We start from the raw sequence: 22,166 nt of genomic DNA on the forward strand, positions 1-22,166 counted from the left end.
TAACAGTTACAAGGCAGACAAGGCAGGAAAAAAAGATGAAAAATTCCATAAATAGATAATTTAATAATTTGTACTTACCATAGAGGTGAAAACACAGCCAGAGTAAAAGAAGTCACGCAAACAAGGCAGCAAATGACTGGAAAACCGATTAGCAAACAAAGGCTACCTACAACACCTTTACAGCCATAATTCCATAAACAATTCAAGTGACGACTTAAACTTTTTCCAATGAAACCTAAAATTAAAGGAAATTTGAAAGGAGCTGGTTTCAAAAGCAAAACGAATAAGGGAAAAACACGGAACAACAAGGGAGATTAGCTTCTCAAGAACTTGCATTCTAGCTGTCCTAGGCATGTGAAACTAAAACACTGCAGGTTTAGTCCAGGTTCGGACCCAGAAGGGTCATTTCGATTTTCTGCATCTTTCTTCACTTCTAAGGCTGGAAATAATTTGAAGATTAACCATACAAAAGAAAGAGAAAAATAAACAAAATTGCCCCAAACTCTGTTTCGCCCAGATCCTTAGGCTTGAGCCAGATTATCAACCAAGCTTTTCTTTCTAGAATTCAGGACTTATCTAAAAAGAAACAGGGAGACGTGGGAACTTGATAAAACTTCCAAGCTAAATGTGGGCTAAAATTTCCTTCGCCAAAATTTTACTTACGTAGGACAATCATGTAACTGAAACTAACAAGTTATCCTTTTATTAAGCTCTTGAAAACACCAAAGACATTTACATCCTTACCTGTAACTGATTTAATCCTGAGCGTTTGCCCGGCCTTTTTCTCATTTTTAAATCGAATTTATTGTTATATACTGGACAACGGCGTAAATTTGGGTTGGGGGCGTGTGCCCCCTAGATTTCATACCCTCCTTGATTTTTAAAATATTTTTTTTCGGGAGGGGGGGGGGATTTTCATTGAATAATGCCTGTTTTCGTATTTTTTTTTAAAAAGCTGAAAGGTAACGACAAACTCTGCCCCCACACCCGATAAATATAGTTTTACCCCCACCTACCAAAATTTTCACGAATTGATCCCACTGATGCTGAATAGAAGAAGAAATTACGTATAAACCATTAATCGAAAAAAAAAAACGTTTATAAATAGATTTATTATAAAGAACTGCACCGATAGAATTAATTTGAATAATAAACCAAGCATATCAATTAAAAAAGGTGGTGTTGCCGAGCATAACTGACCCAGGTCACCATTGACTCAAGAACGAATAAGTCACTAAAAAAAATCCTACCCCAAAAAAAGATTAACGGAAAAATTGTTACACGTTGATTTTTTTTAACAAAACATAAAAATTTCCTGTTTTCTAAAGGTTTCGTTGAAAAATTGATTTTTTTTTCTTTTGGTGGGATTTTGAATTAATTTTTTTTCATTTTTGAACTGAACTGAACCCGTTTAACGTCTGCAATCTATCCCAAGATTCAAATAGCCATCGAAAGATGTTCAAAAATCACTAAAAATTACAGAGAAACGAATGTTACAGATTACTCAAATTTGTTAAGAATCTTGAATAAACATTCATGAGAGCAACCCTCAGTAGGACCCCCCACCCCTTTCCAATTAGTGTTACTTTCCCTCATATAACCAGGTACAGATTAAATCAGCCAAGGACAAAAAGACAGCTTAATTTAGTTTTAGTTTTTTTGTGCTGAAAAAGAAGGAAACGACAGATCAACACTTTTCGGTTTTTCTTCTACAAAAACAGAAATAACCATATTTACAAAAAAATAGCTATCTAAATAGTTGTTTTCGTTTAATCTTTACTGTGCTGAAAACTAAGAAGGTGGAATGTACCCCAGAAAAATAAATATAACAAACTTAAGCCTAAGGTGGCAAAAACCTCCTTTAATTTTTAAATCATTTAATTAAAAAGTTAGTACTATGAAATATCCCAGCCTTTAAACTCTCAAGCCATCTGCAATAGAAACATGCCTACTATCACCGGTTTTATATAATAATCAAGGAGGCACACTTGTGCCTCTATAAAGAGGCGACCCACCACAATGTTAAGCAATTTCAGGTCCTAGAGGTCGCAGAGAGACGGCGGTAATTTCATTTTGTAGCCCAAGCTCAAACTAAGAAACTTGCAAAATTTCATCCTCCTCCGACTTTATCTTCATAGGGTAAACTGGGCCGGAAGTTTGGACCCTCCCACCACAGCCCCCTTTAACGTTGTCCGATTGGGCTGAAATTTAGAGGTTAAGCTTTCCTAGGGCCCGGGAGCTTATCCTCGAAATTTCAGCTCAATCCGATCACTCCTTCCCTGTTTTCAAAAAACCAAATATAGCCACTTACTTATCATTTCTCTTTTTTTTTCTTATCCCCGCCTACAGGCCCCAGTTGGCAACGGATCCGGTTGAATGAGGACTCATTCGAAGCAGAATTCGACCTGTTAGGGCCTTTTGATATTTTCAGACCGAAAAAATTATCCCCCGAATTTACATTTACGAAAAACCTCGTTTTCCTATATTAGCCCATGTTAATTTTTCCCTCCACAACCCCCCTTTAACGTTGTCTGATCGGGCTGAAATTTAGAGGATAAGCTTTCCTGGGGCCTGGGAGCTTATCGTCGAAATTTCAGCTCAATCTGATCACTCCTTCCCTGTTTTCCAAAAACCATATATCAAGATTTTTGGGAATTTGCTTGCGTCGAAAATACCTTCTATTTGCTAAACAACAATTACTATTGTGTTTGTATAGTCCAGCGGCTGAGACTTCAGACTTTCAGGCGGAAAACTCGGGTTCGATTCACCATCAGAGCAACTTTTTTATATACTTTGAAAAGAAACTCAGTTTCTTTTTTAAATTATTTGAAAAAAATTACGTTTTCTAAAGAGTTAAAGAGGCTGAGTTACAAGGTCGACCCTTAAAACGTACAGGGATTAGGAGGCACAGTTGGGGGGCTGTTAAAGAGGCTGAGTCACAAGTTCGAACCTTAAAACGTACAGGGATTAGGAGGCACCCTGTACGACGTGATTTGAGTATTCAGGAATTAAAAGCCTTAACACAAGAATGTTCAAGAGCGGGGGGTTTGGGGGGCGGCAGCCCCCAACTTTAACTCCTGACACGATCAGCTAACAGTTAGTCAAGCAATAATAAGTAATAAACTGTACAAAAACGTGCAGAAATTATTTGAAAAAAACTACGTTTTCTAAAGAGTTAAAGAGGCTGAGTTACAAGGTCGAACCTTAAAACGTACAGGGATTAGGAGGCACAGTTGGGGGGCTACCACCCCCAAACCCCCGCTTTCGCAGCCTTTAAATATAAAAAAAAATTTCTTTAAACTGAAAGTAAGGAGCGACATTAAAACTTAAAAAGAACAGAAATTATTCCGTATATGAAAGAGGCTGTGCCCTCCTCAACGCCTCGCTCTTTACGCTAAAGTTTTTATTGTTTAAAAAAAGAGTTGTGAGAAAGTCAAACTTTAGCGTAAAGAGCGAGGCGTTGAGGAGGGCACAGCCTCTTTCATATACGGAATAATTTCTGTTCTTTTTAAGTTTTAATGTCGCTCCTTACTTTCAGTTTAAAGAAATTTTTTTTTATATTTAAAGGCTGCGAAAGCGGGGGTTTGGGGGTGGTAGCCCCCCAACTGTGCCTCCTAATCCCTGTACGTTTTAAGGTTCGACCTTGTAACTCAGCCTCTTTAACTCTTTAGAAAACGTAGTTTTTTTCAAATAATTAAATAAAAAAAAACAAGTTTTTTTTTTACTGAAAGTAAGGAGCAACATTAAAACTTAAAACGAACAGAATTATTCCGTATATAAAAGGGGCTATTCTCAACGCCTCGATCTGTACGCTAAAGTTTTTTATTGTTTTAAAAAATAAAGTTGTGAGACAGAGTCAAACTTTAGCGTAAAGAGCGAGGCGTTGAGGAGGGGACATCCCCTTTCATATACGGAATAACTTCTGTTCGTTCCAAGTTTTAATGTTGCTCCTTACTTTCAGTCAAAAAACTTACTTTTTTTATTTAATTCCTGAATGTTCTTGAATTTCTGCAGCTTCGATTTTGGCTCACCGTACATGAATAATTAAAAAGAAATTTGCATGACCCCTTAATCACAAAGGCCGTTAATTAGAACACATATCTCTGATGAAAGAACAAAAAAAAAAACTTTAGCGAAAAGAGCGAGGTAATGACTAGGGGGCAAACCCAATCATATGCGTAATAATTTCTGTTTGTTTTAAGTTTTGATGTTGCTCCTTACTTTCAGTTGAAAAAATTGGTTTTTTAAAATTTAATTTCTGATCGTTTTTCTAAATAATGCTGGGAAATCCGGCACCCCTTTCATAGCAATGTCCCTTCCCCCCATGAAAAATTCCTCTATGGAAAGATTCTCCCACGTAACCCCCGACTCCCCCCCAACTACCAGAAAAAATCCCCCCTGAAAACTTCTTTATACTTCCCAATAACCAATACCATGCTGAACAAAATGGCTACCTCAAAATTTTGATCGGGTGAGTTTGGGAAAAAATGAGCGTGGGAGGGGGCCTAGTTGCCCCCCATATTTGGTCACTTAATAAAGGCACTAGAACTTTTAATTCCTGTTCGAATGAGCCCTCTCGCGATAATCTAGGACCATTGGGTCGATACGATCACCCCTGAAAAAAAAAAAAAAAAAAAAAAAAAAAACACGCATCCGTAATCTTTCTTCTGGCAAAAAATACAAAATTCCACATTTTTGCAGATAGGAGCTTGAAACTTCTATAGTAGGGTTCTCTGTTATGCCGAATCTGATGTGATTCTCATTAAAGTTCTATGACTTTTAAGGGGTATTTCCCCCTTATTTCGAAAATAAGGCAAATTTTCTCGCGTAACTTTTGATGGGTAAGACTAAACTTGATGATAGGACTAAACTTTATATATTTCAAATCGGCATAAAAATCCTATTCTTTTGATGTATCTATTGGTATCAAAATCCCGTTTTTTAGAGTTTCGGTTACTATTGAGCCGGGTCGCTCCTTACTTACAGTTCGTTACTGTTTGATTTTCTGTTTTGGACAACAGATTGAAGTAAATCCAGATATAAATCATTGCTCATTACACATAAGGAGGGATCTATTAACCTGATCCAAAAAAAGCGAATGCCATAACTTTTCCAGCTTTCATAAATGAGAAAAATTTCATGAGAAAAAGAGAAACAACTGTAAAATTACACTATGTAGTCAAATATATGAGTTCACTTAGGCATTGAGAAGTACCGATCCAAAATAAGCGTACTATTGCCTGAGTTTTCATTTTTTGTCTTCATACCTTCCCGCCACGTGCTTAATGGATGCTAAATGTCACCAACCTCATTTTTACGCCAAAATCCTGCACCATCTATTTTAGGCACAGTACTGAGCATTACGGCTTAAACATGCGCTTTTTTCGCTTAAATTTTCAGCATTTATTTAAAGGAATTTCTGTAATTTAATATCAAATAATACCAGGTAATGTTACGGAGGGAGTTTGTGTCAAAGCCAAAGTAATTTTTTTGGAGGGAGTGGGTGTCTTTGAGCGAGAAAATAAAAGAGATTATTTTTGAAAGAATTCTATTTTCTAGAACAGTTAGTCATAAAGGAAATTTTTTTTTGAGTTTTCATTTAATACATTAAAGTAATATTTTGGCCTTTTAACTATGATCCTCAATAAAATATGACTTTAAAAGAACCCTTTTCCAATTGTAAAGCAATCACAAGCTTTATTTTTAACTAATCCAGCATAAACAGATGAACTCGTTTCAATAATTAAGCGACAACAACACATAATATAGTCTCTAATTTATCAATTTTCTCAAAATTCCTATTACTAGATTCTACTACGTACCCGTATCAGGCGTTGATTCAAATTCCGTTCGCGCTTTTGATATATGCCTCAAAAGAGCAAGTAATCTTGAGCTTAATGTCTTCACAGGTTGAGACCTCTTCTTAACTAGTGTTCCATTGGATGGAGAGACTTCCAAATAAGGATAAAAAGGGTCAGATGAGATCAAAGCTTTAAAGCCAATAGGGCTATACCACGGCACTACAATCTATAAAAAAAAGAATATGGTAACACATGTCTTTTTGTCTACACAATACATACGGGAGGCAATACATAAAGGGACTTAAATTATTATGTTTGAAGAAAAGGGAACTGTGTTTCTCTAGTTCTCACAAGAAAGTATAAGCTAGATTTTTTTTCTGCCCATTGTCCGGAAGACTCTTTCATTAGTTGCTTAGACAAAGTTTTAAGAGAAGAACAGTGCAGTTTTAGAAGAGGTAGTAGATGTCATAAAAAAAACAATCAAAGCCTCCCTGTCACCAGCGACAGATCTTTTGGAAATTCAAAAGTGTTCTTATGCCTGGATGGTCAGAATCAATGCATCGAAAACAAAAGAGCCGGTGATCAAAAGTGCCACGCATATACCCCAGCTTTATCTTCTTGAACGAAGCTATAAAGAGAGTCGAAGAGCTTCGTCCCCATGGAATCCAATTCTCCACAGATCGTCATATAAAGGCAGTGTGGTCTCCAAAATTATATATATGACACTTTTTAGACTGAGAGATGCTGTAGACGAAGTTTTAAGAGAAGAACAGTTCAGTTTTAGAAGAGGTAGCGGATCTATCGACCAAATTTTCACTCTTAGATTAATAATTGAGAAGTGCCTGAGTTGTCAAACACCTTTGGTCCTCAGTTTTGTAGATTTTGAGCAAGCGTTCGATTCTACTGATTGAAGAGCTTTAGCAAAGGTCTTATCCTTGTATGGTATACCAGACAAATACATTAAAGTGGTTAGTGCTATGTACGACAATAACACTGCTGCGATTAAGGTAGGAAATGAGGTTGGCAGCTGGTTTTGTATTAAATCAGGAGTTAAGTTGGGTTGTGTTCTATCCCCCTTTATACGGAACATTTTGATGGAATTTGTCTTAAGGAGCACGGGAAAGGCAATGGGAGACCACGGAATCGAATAGGTCGGAAAAACTCTCCTGGACTTAGATTATACTGATGATTTAAGCATCCTAGATAAAAGTATGAGCAAAATGAATGAACTTTTAGAGGTTTTGCGAGTTCAGGGTGCTAGAATATGTGTGAAAATTAATGTTAAGAAGACTAAGTCATTATGGCTAGGAATAAGTGGTGATGAAAAGGTGACGTTGGGTAATGAAAAGCTTGATCAGGCGGAGATGAAAAGGTGACGCTGGGTAACGAAAAGATTGATCAGGTGGGTAGCTTCACTTACCTTGGTAGTATTATTAGTAAAGACGGTGGGAGCAGTGAAGATGTTAAAAGTAGATAAGTCTGCAAACCAAAATTAGAATATTGGAAGCTACAGTGATGATCGTGGTCAAATATGCCTCTGAAGCATGGGCACTTCGAAAAGCGGAAGAACATTTGCTAGATGTTTTCCAGAGAAATTGCCTACGGATTGTTCTGGGTACCCGACTGACTGACCATATTTCAAGCAGTACGCTGTACGAAAAATGTGATTCAATCTCGCTTTCTAGGGCTATAATGAAAGAAAGGCTGAGATGGCTAAGGCACGTTCTGCAGATGAAGGATGACAGATTGCCGAAGATTGTCCTTTTCGGCCAAACGTCTAGGGCTAGAGGGAAAGCAGGTCGTCCTCGTCTGGGGTGGGAGGATGTCATAACGAAAAATTTAAAGAAAATGGGAACTTCTTAGAAGGGTGTAAAGAGGGAGGCTTTTAATAGATTGGGATGGAGGAGGAGTTTGCGTAGCTGTGCTGGCCTCAGGCGGCTTTGTTAGTAGTTGTTAGTAGTAGCAGTAGCGTAACATTTGGGAAATATGGTTATCAAAATTGAGACCCGAAATAATACCAAAATTCAAGTTTTAAACTATTTAATACAATTTTGGGTCAAAGGGGGCCAAACGACTTCTTTTTTTTTCAAAACAAAATTTAAAAAGTGCCATTGAGATTCAAAGTGTTTCCGCTTTTTGATAATACTTAGTGCAGATCTTCTAGAGCCTCAGGGGCTTACAATTGACCGATTACATAATAACACAATTTTAAATATGCTAACTAAGAATATGTACCAGTTTACAGAACCTAAAAGAATAGTTTTGACTTTAAATAGAGCTTGACCTTAGTCGACTAAAATTCATGAAATCTAAACAATTGTAAAGTGCAAGCAACCAAGATTTTGGTAATTTACAATTTCTATGCAAACAATATTGCCATCTAATTTTCAATTCCCCAAAGCAAATATTTTCATTAAACCAAATACCAGCCACCATTAACCCCTCCCTGCTCCAAAAACAGCCAATAAATACCAGTATTTTATCGACTGCAGATGATAAGAAAAGCCAAAGACAGTACCTGTGAAATGGTAGCTAACCAGTAGCAAGTGCATAACTTTACGCGGTACACATAACCACCAACAACCTTCTCCTAAAATCAGCATCACCGAACATGGTTCTCACCTTCAAATCAATTTCTTCTGTTTTATTTTATGAACAACTACGAAATTATCAAAATTCATAAATTAAATTCATAAAAAAATTATGAAAATTCATAAAAAAAAAACCCATTAAATGCAGCGTATGGACTACGCATTGTATTGTATGAAATAGCCTTGCCGAGGGAGCGTGAGAAGAAGAAGGTTGGGAACAGCTGGCGAATTTAATTACTCTGTCAGGGGCAACTAGTCAAGTTTTTGAAATAATCTACATCAAGATCTACAAAAAAAGAAAGATATCAAAACTAACCAGACTTGCTTGATTTAAGTCCCATCTATTCTCTAAAGTCGTTATGGGGTCTCTTCTTTCACTACTCTATTGATGTAACCCCTATATAAACTTCTATCTTCTTCTGCGCGTAGAAGGATTCTCAGACATTCTCTAAGATCAGCGAGGCGGCACTGGTCTTCTGTTTTAAGAGTTCAAGATTCAAAAGTATAAATGGCAATAAGGATGGTGAATGAATTGAAGAGCCTTACTTTAAACGGTGTTAGCAGGTATTTGCTCCTCCGCATGAGCATCAGAGAGTTGAAACAGGAGTTCACGGATGCCAGGTGAGACATAGACATAGACATAGACATAGGTTTATTAAGATCGAACAGCGTAGCCATGGCTAATTTATGTCGTCTTTACAACAATATGAGAAGAAAAAAAAAAAAAATACAAAGAACACTATAAAAACACTAACAAGTGAATTCAAATAACACTAATTCTTGTTGTATGCTTCAACGAAAAAGGGGACAAACGTGTTTTTGTAGCGGTTGGTCCTGCAGACAGGGGGTTGTAGCTTCGACTGGGATCTGGTTCTTTGGTTAACAGGAGCATCAGGTGGGAGGATCAGTCTGTGATGGGGCGAAGATAGCAGTGATTTGCCGAGGGACATGATCAGTGATAATCGTCTGTCGCTGAGAGATTCAAGGTTCAGTTCTTGCAAGAGTTTGTTGTAGTCGTCACTTCTGTTACCAACGATTATGTTAACAGCTCGTTTCTGCAAAGATTCAAGGTCATCGCAAAGGTAGTGGATGCTCTGGACAAAAGGTCCCCAGACAGCGACGGCATATTCGAGTAGAGGTCTCACATACGTAATATAGGCATTTTTTAGGCTTTGAGTGTCGCAGCCAAACCTGCGCATCAGGACTAGGATCTGAAATGATGCATTGCCAGCCTTAATAACCTTCTCCACGTGGTCGGTGAATGTGCAGTCCATCGATAATGTGACTCCGAGGATTTTTGCAGATGGAACAATAGGGAAAGGGACTTGCGGGAATTCCAGATCACGTTTTAAGGGGCAAAACCTGAGGATCGTTGATTTATCTGCATTCAGTGTCAACTTGTAACGTTCACAGTCCTCAGAGAAGGATGCCAGAAGGGTCTCGCTGAACTGACGTTCAATTACACCTTCTCTCACGAGGTATTTGAGGACAAATGATAAATCGTCGACGAATTTGAGTCGCTCTTCGAAATTCTGAAGGAGGAAGTTGACGAGGGAGATAAATATGAAACCAGCAAGTCTTGTACCCTGAGGGGCTCCACAGGTAAGTTTAGACCAGTATGAGATCAATTCACCTTCAAACAATGGAAATACACACGGCATTCTGTCCTGAAGGAAGCTCATCACTAATGCAAGAGACCGCTTCTGTGCGCCCATAGCTCGCATATTTTTTGTTTCCGTAAGATGACAAATCAGGTCAAATGCCTTCCTGAAATCGGCGAGAGCTAGGTCGATGAAGGTACTGCCCATGTCAAGCAACTTAAAGATAATGTCAACTAGGCGCACGAGGTATATCGAGGTATTGCAACCTTTGAGGCCACCATACTGGTAACGGTCTATGTTTTCCCGCGTTTGCTTGAGCAATTCACGCAGGATGAATGACTCGGTGACTTCTGCAAAGGTAGATGTGATTGATATCGGTCGTAACTCGTTGCAAGATTTGGGTGTTTTAGTCTTCGGTATAACACTCACAAATGCGCGTTTCCAGCACGACGGGAAAGTTGACTGGGCGAAACATTCGCTGATGATGTGTCCAAGTGGCTTGGCAAGGAAAAGAGAGAACTCTCGTATTAACCTTATAGGTAGCTCTTCAGGAAAAGAGCTACTGGATGGACACAACTTGTTCAGCTCATTGAAAACTTGATACTCAACTATTTCGATTTCACCTTCGTCAGGGCATATTGACAGTAGATTCTCTATTTCAGTGTTAGTTGGGGCAGGAAAGGATGTACAAATGTCAGTAAAGTAATTGTTGACGTCATTTGCACTCACGAGTGACCCATCATCGTTCAGAATACGGATACTGGATGATACTGTTTTTCCAGCAATCTGCCTCACTAGACGGTGCCATTTACGGGGATCCTTTTTTATTTCAGTGTCCAAAAGGGATTTTCCGAAGGACTTTCTTGCCTCGCGACAAAGGCTAACGATTTTGTTTCTTAATAATCGTAACGACGTTGCGTCACCACTTGACTGCCTTACAGTGGTTTTTTTGCGAATCAGCTGTTTTATTTTTGGAGTGATCCAGGGCTTGTCAGATTCGCTCACGACAAATTGCTTTTCCGGGAAAACTTCTAAGTATTTCTCATAGAGTAGGGACTGAAATATTTCTGCTTTCCTGTTGACATCGCTTTTGTTGTATACTTTGCTGAAGCAGTGAGTACCGACCCACATTCCGTGCGTATTAATAGCAGACCTCGTGATAGGTCTCCGGAGTACTTTTATTTTCTTAAGCTTCCTGATTTCACTTTTTGCCTTCATCAGCAGAGTGTGATGGTCGGATTTGCCCAATGGCCCGTTCGAAGACACGTCTTTGTAATATGGAGCAAGGTTTGTAAGAATAAGGTCAAGGGTACTCCCGGTCACATGGGTGGGTATCTTGACCACTTGTGACATACCCAGCATATTAGCAAGCCATTGTTTCTTTGTTTGGTTGAAGTCACCAGCTAATATGAAGCCCGGGCGGCTATACCGCTGACGTAATGTGTCTAACGTAGACTGAAGGTAGGATACCAACAGCCGTCTGTTCTTGGCACTTTCAGGATAGTAGATACTCCAATGCAGCATCAAATTTGTATTCCATGCTGTTTTGAGACCATCAGTAGCTCTTACTTACATAATTTAGACCACGCTTATTTAAAAGACCACACTGCCTTTCCGTTTACAATTAAAACAAAATGAAAGTATTGGGAAAAACGGATAAATTTCTTTAATAAGACAGTGAAAAAAAGCAATAGCTTTCATTTGAGAAATAAGAAGCAAAGAAAACACTTACAACTAAGAAAAAGAGAATATTCCAGAATATCATCCATGTTCTATGAAAAAAATTTGTCCACCTCCAAACTGGCCATTGAGTATTTGTAGAGCGGATGCGATGCTTCACAAGTAAATAGCCAGCCTTAAATAGACATTTATGTGATGTTAGTAGCTTTAGAATAATTAAAGCCAAGGAGATGAGGGGGGGGGGGAGGACAAGGGGACCACTACCACGGTAATATTCGCTTGTAACAGAGAAACTAGATAGTAACAGGAATATATAATTTGAATGCCCATTCAATGCTCTTCCAAGAAAATAGCAATCACTACCATCACAATTGCCTCGCAAGTACATCTCCCGTAATACTCGGATACCCTAGGTTACATGCACAAGTTTATTGACTTCTTTTTATTTTTTGTGTTTTTTTTTTGGGGGGGGGGTATTGCATTACTTGGCATCACAATTAAACTGCTGACAAGGTAGAAGTAAAAAGAATAATATATAAACCATCAAAGTTTTGCATACAGCTTAGCTTTATAACTAGACACTTTAGCTTTATAACTAGACTTAGCTTTATAACTAGCTTTATAACTTATAACTAGACCTTGACGAGGGATTGGGTGGGACGGATTGGGGATCACCTCATATCTCTTGATTATGTTTTGGATGAGGGAGGTTGAGATGCAATTACGGTAGTAGTAATTGTTAAAGTTTGAAAGAGAATTATATGGGCAATTGAACAGTGTGTTTCTTTTGTGCTGCCAAACACTGTGTTTGGGCAGTAGTGTGTTTCTTTTGTGTTGCCAAAAAAGATATGATTTCAGAAGAAAAGGGGTATAGGAATAGTATATAGGCCCAAGCACTTGAAACACTATCAGAGGTTAGATTTCCATTAATACTAGCTTCTCCCCAAGGGAGGGGGCTTGGGTTATCTGAACGCCTCCATCCTTCTTAACGAGTATCACGAACGTTAAAACTTATTTACCATTTCTCTTCCTTCCACAAAATCAAACGAAGATTCACATCCTTCCGTTGCTTCCAGAAAATTTTCAATGAGACTATATCTACCTGAAACCAATTCAGCACTGGCAGACAACAAAAGATACCATTGACAGAGACAAGATAAGTACATTATGTTAGAATGACAAATTAATTTTTTAGATTACCTCAAACCGTTACAAACCAGACGAACTTAAATTTCAAAACCTGGCTACCACATTTCTTAGAAAAACTACTCCCAAATATCGATTACTGATTTCCCTTCCCTATACCCAATACAAAATGAAGGTATTTGGAGCAATGTTAGAAATACACTTAGATAAAAATGCATACAGGTTCTGATGATTACCACTCTCGTTATGTGTTTTTCGGAAAGCTTATCCATTAAGAATCAAGGAAATACCGAAACACAATTCCCCTTACCGTCCTCCTTGGCTAAATAGAAGTTTTTAGGTACAAGAAACTGAGGCAGCCCGAATTTGACAACGAAATCACAATAGGGAAAATAGGGTTAAGTTTTTAAATGTGAATTAACTTTCAAACAGCTCGTGATAACGAACTCTAAGTAAGACACAATAGCAACCGAGCTCCAAGAAACAGAGTCTTGATAACAATAGAAACATCAAAAGAATCAAATTTTGATGCTTATTCAAAATATATAAAATTACAACCCATCAAAAGTTACAAGCCTGAGAAAACTTGCCCAATTTTTGGAAACACGGGGAAAACACCCCAAAACATCAAGAGATCTTAATGAAAATTCCATAATCAGATTCAGCACATCAAAGAGCCCTACTGTAGAGACTTCAATCTCCTATATACAAAAATGTGGAATTTTGCATTTTTCGCCAGAAGAAAGATCTCGGATGCGTGATTATTATTATTTTTTTTTTCAGGGGTGATCGTATCGAACTAGTGATCCTAGAAGATCGGGAGAGGCTTCACTTGATTGCAAATAACAAAGTTCTAGTGCCCTTTTAAAGGGACAGAAAATATTGGAGGGCAGCTAACCCCCCCCCCCCCCCCACGCCCCTTTTCTCCCCAAAGTCACCTAATTGAAATTTTGAGATAGCCATTTCGTTCAGTATAGTCAAAAAATCTAATAACTATGTCTTTGAGGATGACTTGACCCCCCACAGTCCCCAGGGGCAGGGCTACAAGCTATGAAGTTTACCCATTGTTTACATACAGTATTAGTTATTGGGAAGCATACAGACATTTTTAGGGGGGGGGGGTCCATGCAGAAATTTTCATGGGGGAAGGGAATATTCCAAGGAGGGGGAGCAGAATTTCCCGGCATTATTTAAAAAAACGATCAGAAATTATATTGAAAAAAAACAAGTTTTTTCAACTCAAGGTAAGGATGAACACTAAAACTTAAAACGAACAGAATTTATTACGTATACGAGGAGGGTTGTCCTCTCTGAATTTTTTAGATTACCTCAAACCGTTACAAACCAGACGAACTTAAATTTCGAAACCTGGCTACCACATTTCTTAGAAAAACTACTCCCAAGTATCGATTACTGATTTCCCTTCCCTATACCCAATACAAAATGAAGGTATTTGGAGCAATGTTAGAAATACACTTAGATAAAAATGTATATGTATATACATTTATGTATATGTATATATGTATACATATATGTATATACTCCTCAATACCTCGTTCTTTACACTAGAGTTTTTTTTAGAACTTTTAAAAAAGCTTATTGTTCTAGTGAAACGGCTCTTGTGTTTCAGGACCCATTCTTAAATAATTGGAACAAAAGTCAAACTTTAGTGTTGAAGAGCGAATGTTGTTCCTTACTTTCAGTTGAAAACTTCTTTTTTTATTTAATCTCTTATAAGTATAAGAGACCGGCCCATTAGCCTCACAAGCCACCAAAACAAAACTCCTGACTAGGATCCTGCTCCACAGAATTCAAACAATCACCACCTCTGTTTTAAGAGAGTATCATGTGGGCAGTTGATCGGGATAATCAACTTTTGAACTAATCTTTACTGTGCGTCAGCTGATGGAACGGTTCCTTGAGTTTCGCAGATACTTCTGTTCGCTCTTTATTGACCTCCAACAGACCTTTGACCTAATATGGAGGAAAGGCTTGTGGCATATTCTAAGACACTACGGTGTCCCAGATGAAATAGTCAGAATCACTGAGGACATGTACAACCAATTTAAAAGTCAAATACTGACCACTGATGGGCTCTCTGGTGAATTCCCAACAACTTCCGGAGTCCTGCAAGGATGCATCCTCTCGCCACACTGGTTTAACCTGTTTCTGAATGCCATCATCTCCCTGATACCCGTCGAATATGGAGCCAGAATAGAAGGAATCCTAGTTGAAAGACTTATATATATGGATGGTATCGTCTACATATCCACTGCCACGCATGAACTCTATCTCCCAAACAACAAAGCCGTTTTGTATGCACCTTAACGCAAACAAGATCAAAATCATGCTCATATCACGATAGAAGATAACAAACCCCTCCCCCTCGAATGTTAGAGACGGTGAATAAGTGGAAAGAATCAATAAATGCCTTTACCACGGCAGTCTCTTAACAGCTGACAACTTCCACACTGTTGACAATAAACGCCGCCTCGGTCTTGCTAGCTCCAGCTTCAAAAGTCTATCAAAAATCTGAAAATCTAACCACCTTTCAAGCCATCTGAAAGTGCATCTATTTAACAGTCTGATCATACCCATTGCTCTATATGGGTGTGAAACCTGGACATTAAAAGATGAAAACAAGCGCAACCTCCTTGCGTTCGAAATGAGATGTCTGCGCCGGATAGCCAAGATCAAATATACTGACCATATCGCAAACGAAGAAGTCCGCAGAAGTGTGAAGTCGCAAGACACTATCCGGAACAAAATTTGAAAACAGCAACTGCGCCGGTTCGGCCACGTAAAACGAATGAATACCGAACAACTACCCAGGATCGCGCTTGAAGGGACAACTTAAGGGCATAGACCACGGGGAAGACCGCGCAAAAGGTGGATGGAAAACTTTGACTGACAACGCATTGCCCAACCATCCCGAAACGCACTTGACAGAACAGCATATCGAGCCCTAGTTCATCAGGTTTCTTTGAAAGGAGTGGCCCCAAGATGTCCCATGAGGATGGATGGGACTTAAGTAAGTAAGTATAAGGGGATGGGAATTCACTAAGTTTATTTTGCTGGGGTTTATTTTTCATATCACACTTTAACAGAAGTACCTCAAACCTGGAAGAAAAAAAAACATATTTTCAGTTCTTTTCCTAACATGGCGCTCATCAACACCCAGTCCCTCGGAAATAAGACTGAGGAGCTCGAACACTTCGTACGCCGTGATAATATTGAAATCATAGCAATTACTGAAACATGGGTGGCCTCGGCAGATTTCGTAGAAATCGACGGGTACAACTTCCATCTGTTACCACGGTGTGACACTGACGGAACTCCAGTCCATCATGGAGAAGGCGTCGGTTTTCTGTACAAATCTTCCATTAAATCTCGGATTCTGCAAATACCAGTCCCGAGGAACAGATTTTTAGAAGTCCAGTGGCTATGGGTTAGGCCTCAATGGCTACCTGAAGTCTTTGGGTGCATTGTCTACGGAGTCGTTTTTTACCCCTCAAATGGACTGTTCCGTAAAGAGTTACTCTCTTACCTGCAAAACTGCATGGACTGGATTCACTGCAAATACCCCTGCGCTGCGACAATCATCGCTGGAGATTTTAATGACATAAAGTTATCGTTGGTGTATGAAATATTATTCCTGAAACAGATAGTCAACTGTCCCACCAGAAAAGAAAAGACTCTCGACCGTATCTTCACTAACTGTGCAGATCGCTTTCGCGAGCCCGAAACTCAGCACCCACTTGGAAGAGGAGACCATCTAATTATTCGCCTGGTGCCAAATGGCTACAAGCCAAAAAATAGATATGAGATTAGAACATACCGCCCTATCACCAAAGAGGGCGTCGTGAATTACAGAAAATGCCTCTTCTTGACGAACTGGACTGAGTTGCTGAGACTCGAGGGAGCTAACGAGATATCTGAATTTCTTCTGGATTGCCTTTTCGAAAGATTTCAACAGTGCATTCCTGAAAAACAGAAAAAGGTTAAAGCCCTGGACAAGCCCGGGAAGACGGACGGGAACAGACGAATAATAAACGAACGTGACCAGCTGTTTGACAAAGGGTGCCAGAGTAAGGCAAGGACGTTGCGGAATGTAGTTGTGAACAAATGTCGATCTGCCCGCCGACAATACGGAGCCAAAGTAGTTGAACAACTTTCGAAGACAGATCCCAAGAAATTTCAAACTACAGTCAAGAAACTACTCGGTCGTCAATCTTGGAACTCCAAAATTTTGATCAAGAGGGGAGACCCTTGTCAGCAGACGAAATAAACTCCTACTTCGCCGAAATATGCTCTAAAAATCGACCTCTTCAGCAACTACCCGAATTCGACGGAACACTGAACGAAATACCGATAATCACTCCCCTAGAAGTCGAGAAAAAGATTAGCAAGGTGGACCAGAATAAAGCATCATGTTCCTTTCGAAGTCCCCACCAAAATCATTGCCCAGTGTTCGAAGGAGCTTTCTTCACCACTTGCTGCAGTTTTCAATCAGTGTCTTGTTGAGGGAACCTTCCCCCAGCGATTTAAGGTGACGTATATCGTCCCTATCCAAGAGATGCCAAACCCGACACAAGTTAAAGACATGTAGCCTATCTCGAAGACTTCGAACTTCTCGAAAATTTTTTAAGACATTCAATTTAGCTGGTTCTATGACGATATCAAGGAATCGCTTGATCCACAGCAATTTGGATTCCACTCCAAGCACAACACTATATACTACCTTGTCATCATGATGGAAGAAATCCTGAGCCACCTTGAAAATCCTGGCTCTTACGTCAATGTTCTTATTGGGGACATGGTCAAGGCGTTCAACCTCTTAGACCATTGTATCGTTGTTTCTAAAACTGCTGAAACGAAAGCTCGACAATTTCTTGTTAGAAAGATGGCCAGTTTTCTGAGCGACAGGCGCACACAACAAAGATGTTTGTTGTCTCCCCATCACCTGCGGAGCCCCTCAGGGTACCAAACTTGGGCCATGCTTTCTTCATAGTTGTAAATAAGCTGGTAATCCAACTAAAACATAGACTTAAATTTGCAGACGCCTTGAAACTACCCACCTTTCGCCTTTGGCCACCTTTGGCCTTGTCCAAATCACCAGCACTCAAGCACATCCTTGATGAGATGCGGCGTCAAGCAATCGAGGCCAAACTTCAAATCAGCACTGAAAAAAGTGTGGTCTACCGAGTCAACTTTGCAAAGCATATTTCTGAACAAATAGAATCTGAGGTTGATCTTAAAGCAGTGGAGTCCGCGAAAATTTTTGGGATCATCATCGACAATAGCCTTGACTGGGAATCCCAAACCTCCGAATTGGTTGAGAGAGGAGCCAATCTTCTCAGAGAATTTGCCCAGCTACGAAGATTTGGACTATCCCCCCAGAACTTGACCAACCTCTATAAAACCTACGTTCGTCCTGCCCTGCAATATGGATGCCAAGTTTGGCATCCCGGACTCACCAAAGCTCAGGATCTTAAAATCGAGCGAATTTAAAAACGCTCATGCCGATTCATCCTTGGGTATAAATATAAATCATATAAGAAGATTCTGACATTATTAGGCCTGAATACACTATCTGCCAGGCATCAAGAGTTGTTCATGACTTGCGGAAAGCCCTGTCTGACGTCGAATCTATTTTGTAGTATCCTGTCAGAGTTGCAGCTAGCTCCTAAAAATCCATACCCCACCTTGGGGTCACATTAGAGAAAAGAAAAAATCAAGTCTCCTCCGGATTATTGTAGTGTGCGATATGATCGTTCTTTTGTGCCACACTTTTGTAAACATTATAATAACATGTCACAGTGATTAACGTCTTATTTTTTGACATGCCTATGCTATTCTTTTGGATATTTTGGCGTAATAATAAAATTGATTGATTGACTTGATTTATTGAGTACATCTTTTATTGCTTCAGTATATTTTTGCTAACCCTGAACCCCCCAACCCTTAACTCGCCTCCTGTCTTTCAATGTTCCATGTTAGAAGAGGTAGGTGCTTCGGCTATGCCTAACTAGATTTTACTTATACTGATATTTAATAAGACAAATTTAATCCGATCAGATTTTCATATAATTTCGATTGTCTGAAAAATTCAATGAAAAATTCTGATTGGCTCAAATTAGCGATAGCTAAATTCCGGTATTAGCAAAACATCATTGTGAAGGGGGCAATATTCCCTTTACAACTATTGAGCTATGACGCCTCTTGTGAATCCTCCAGATCCGTCCCTGCTTTGACTGACGTTAATGTTTTCGTTCATCACAAAATTTATGATACTAAAGAAGCTGTACCCCCCTCCTAAACACACACACTGTTGAGGCAGCATTCTAGAATTATCAAATAAAAGTAGCAACTTATGTTGGTAGTTTATGACTTTTTTCTATACATCAATGGCTCATTATGAACCCCCGCCCCCCGTTACACCTTTTTGGATTTTCCAGTTGACAAGAGACGGGGGTGGCGAACCGGTAGCCAAGGGATCACATAATAGCAAATAGAGCTTGCATAAAAAAACAAAACAAAAAAAAAACGCATTTATAAAGTTTTGGAAAAAGAAAAGGTCAGCCCTTTCTAGACTAAATAAGAAAAATTACACAGGCAAATGATAATGCCACTCTAATTTAGTATTTTTGCCACATTTGTGATGACTGGGATCCAATTTAACTGCCCCCGCACACCTGACGAATTCTCTATATTCTAGACAAATTAGCTTGCAGTAGAATGCAATTTTTCATACGTAATTATAACCACTTATATATTTTCCCACACGCAATCATAACGATAACAGGATCATTCTTTTTAAATTGCAAAACACACACCCCTGTGTTGCATATTTTGCCCTGGCAGTGAAGATAAAGACTCATAAAATTGGAAATGTAAATAGGAAAAATGAGGGCCAAAAATAAACGTTTTTCGGGGTTAGCACCCTACTCGTTGAGCCACCCTACACCTTCCCCTCTCCCAATAGAAAATCTGGATAAGTGTATGTAGTAGCATCAATCAAAGGTTTTTCTTTATAATAGCCAGACTCAATGCACCACAAATAAACCATATGTTTACTACACCACATGGGCTAGGATATTTCATAGTACTAACTTTTTAATTAAATGATTTAAAAATTAAAGGTGGTTTTCGCCGCCTTAGGCTATGTTAAAGACAAAATTTGTTATATTTATGTTTTTGGAGTATATTCCACCTTCTTAATTTTCAGTACAGTAAAGATTAAACGAATCCACCATTTGTGGTTAATACACCACATGTTTAATGCAACAGTACAATAATGCGCACATCCAGAATTTTCTGAGGTACGCGGGGATGGTTCTAGGATTGCATAAAAATCTATTTTTTACAGATTTTATATAAAATTCTTCAATCAAAACTTTTTAATAGCATTACAGGGATATGTCCACCAGCTCATCTGTTTAATTTTAAGAACACAACACAAAATAAACAAATGGGAACTTCAATGGGGGAAGCTAACCTGAGATCCAATTGCTTGAGATGTACCCGTAGAAATTAATGATTGTCCAATCCCTGCACTTGATGCAGTGCCAGTGTATGGCATCTTCTTCACAATCCACTGCGACCTTCGCCAAATTAAAGTTTTCCACTCGAATGTCCTTGACGGACTTTTAGCGTGGTTTAGCTCACTTGCTATGACACCGGCCCTCTGTAAAATAATTGGTATGAAAGCCTATAATATTGTGGTATTGATGAGAACATATGGACCAGATAATTAAAACTTCTGAGCACTTTCTATATAAATTACGTTCTCTGCAAATATAATCTCACATTCATATCTGCATAAAGAGAGACTGAGAAGAGAGGGGAGGGGTCTAGTTAAATTATGTCCTTAAAACGTACTTCTGGAGGAATCAGATGAAAGGGAGTATTTTTTGACTCCCTCGCCCACTAGAATGATAAACCTATTTTCTTCTATTTTTCCGTTCAGACTTTTAGAGTGAGGTACAAACAAGATTTTAGAAATCTTAGGTGGGTGTAGAAGTTGAATATATGGAGTTAGGTGAGTCATAATAAAAAGTTAATTAAAGAATCTGAGTTGTATCAGAGCATAAATCACCACATTTAATGAGTTTCAGGGGGAGGGGTGATTTTCCTCCTGCTTCATTGTAAGCTTTGCAGAGAAACCAATTACTTATTGTTAGTTACTATACCGTCTATTTTAGTCGGTAAAGGCATAATCGTCACAAACACCTGGATGAACTTGCAATAACAAGCAAATGCAGGTAAGACAATCTACCGAACACAAGAATTGCAGGAAACCTCACTAGTCACTGTGAAGCTGGTCACAGTCCCGGAAATCCTAGGCTTCTCCCCTTAAAAAAAAAAATACTGGCGTATAAAATAAACGAAGAAATGGGAAAGAAAGGTGAAGCAAAGGACAAAATTACCTCGTTTTTGATTTCTCTTTTTTTCGTACGTATAAAAAAAAAAAAAAAAAAAAAAAAAAAAAAAAAAAAAAAATCTCTGAGACTTCAAATACAATGTCTTATACAGGTGGCACAATTTGCCAATATCGGTCCCTTTTTTCGTTTTTTTTTCACGCCTCTTTCATTTCCCTGATTCAGTCTCGTATGCGCCAGGTGAAGATCCTAAGATACGAAATTAAAATCCCTCAAAAACCGTTTCTTTTTTCAATGAGCGTGATTAGACTCACGTTTGAAGACTGTTTGAAATGACCGTCTCTTACTAGGTTGCTAGCTACCGCTGCAACCCGGATGATCTCAATTGCAACATCTTTCAAATTATTAAAATTAATCGGACATCTATTGAAAAAGAAAGAATTGTGTGAAGACTGGTAGAAAAATCTAGCCGTACCTGTAGATGAGGCCAGACCTGACATTGGAGGAAAAAGAAATTACTTGAAAAAACCGTCGGAAACCACTTGAGTTGAAGAAAAAGAAAAATTCACCAAAACCGCTGTATTTCAAAACTTTTTTTCTTCAAAATTTTCAAAAGGTTTTTGAAAAAACCTTTTCAAAATTTTAGTTTCTCTTATTTTTTTCCCCCTCTTTTCTTCGCCATTAACGGGCATTAGAACATCATAGAAAGCTGTTAAAGGGCTCATTTAAAAGCTAATTTTTACATCTAGTCGCTTTTTACAAATTTGACTTGACAACGACGTCATAAAGTGCCATACGGCACCTAAAATTGACACTTTGGGGAGTCATTTCTTGAAATGGAAAGGCTGGGAAGTATGAAAAGAGTTCCATCATAATCTCCATGATCGAAAACCCAAGGCCTGAGGTTTACAATCCCCCTTCTTGAGTACTCCACCTCCCAGCCCCCCTTAATATTTTTCATAAATC

At 38.8% G+C, this 22,166-nt stretch overlaps 1 protein-coding gene across 1 annotated transcript in view; it reads right to left on the minus strand.

Annotated features, from left to right (window-relative positions):
• LOC148942152 (uncharacterized) overlaps positions 1 to 22,166 on the minus strand; it is a 146,309-nt gene that overhangs the window by 53,346 nt on the left and 70,797 nt on the right. The window contains exons 9-12 of the mRNA XM_089103692.1: positions 20,318 to 20,506; positions 11,726 to 11,848; positions 5,823 to 6,027; positions 78 to 235 (exon numbers count right to left, since the gene is read on the minus strand). Of these exons, the coding sequence (XP_088959818.1) occupies positions 78 to 235; positions 5,823 to 6,027; positions 11,726 to 11,848; positions 20,318 to 20,506 (675 nt within the window). The remainder of the gene's footprint in view (positions 1 to 77; positions 236 to 5,822; positions 6,028 to 11,725; positions 11,849 to 20,317; positions 20,507 to 22,166) is intronic.

Source organism: Artemia sp. Qi Xiang Cuo, chromosome 17 (genome assembly GCF_049724085.1).
Source record: "Artemia sp. Qi Xiang Cuo chromosome 17, ASM4972408v1, whole genome shotgun sequence".
Taxonomy (NCBI): Eukaryota; Metazoa; Arthropoda; class Branchiopoda; order Anostraca; family Artemiidae; genus Artemia; species Artemia sp. Qi Xiang Cuo.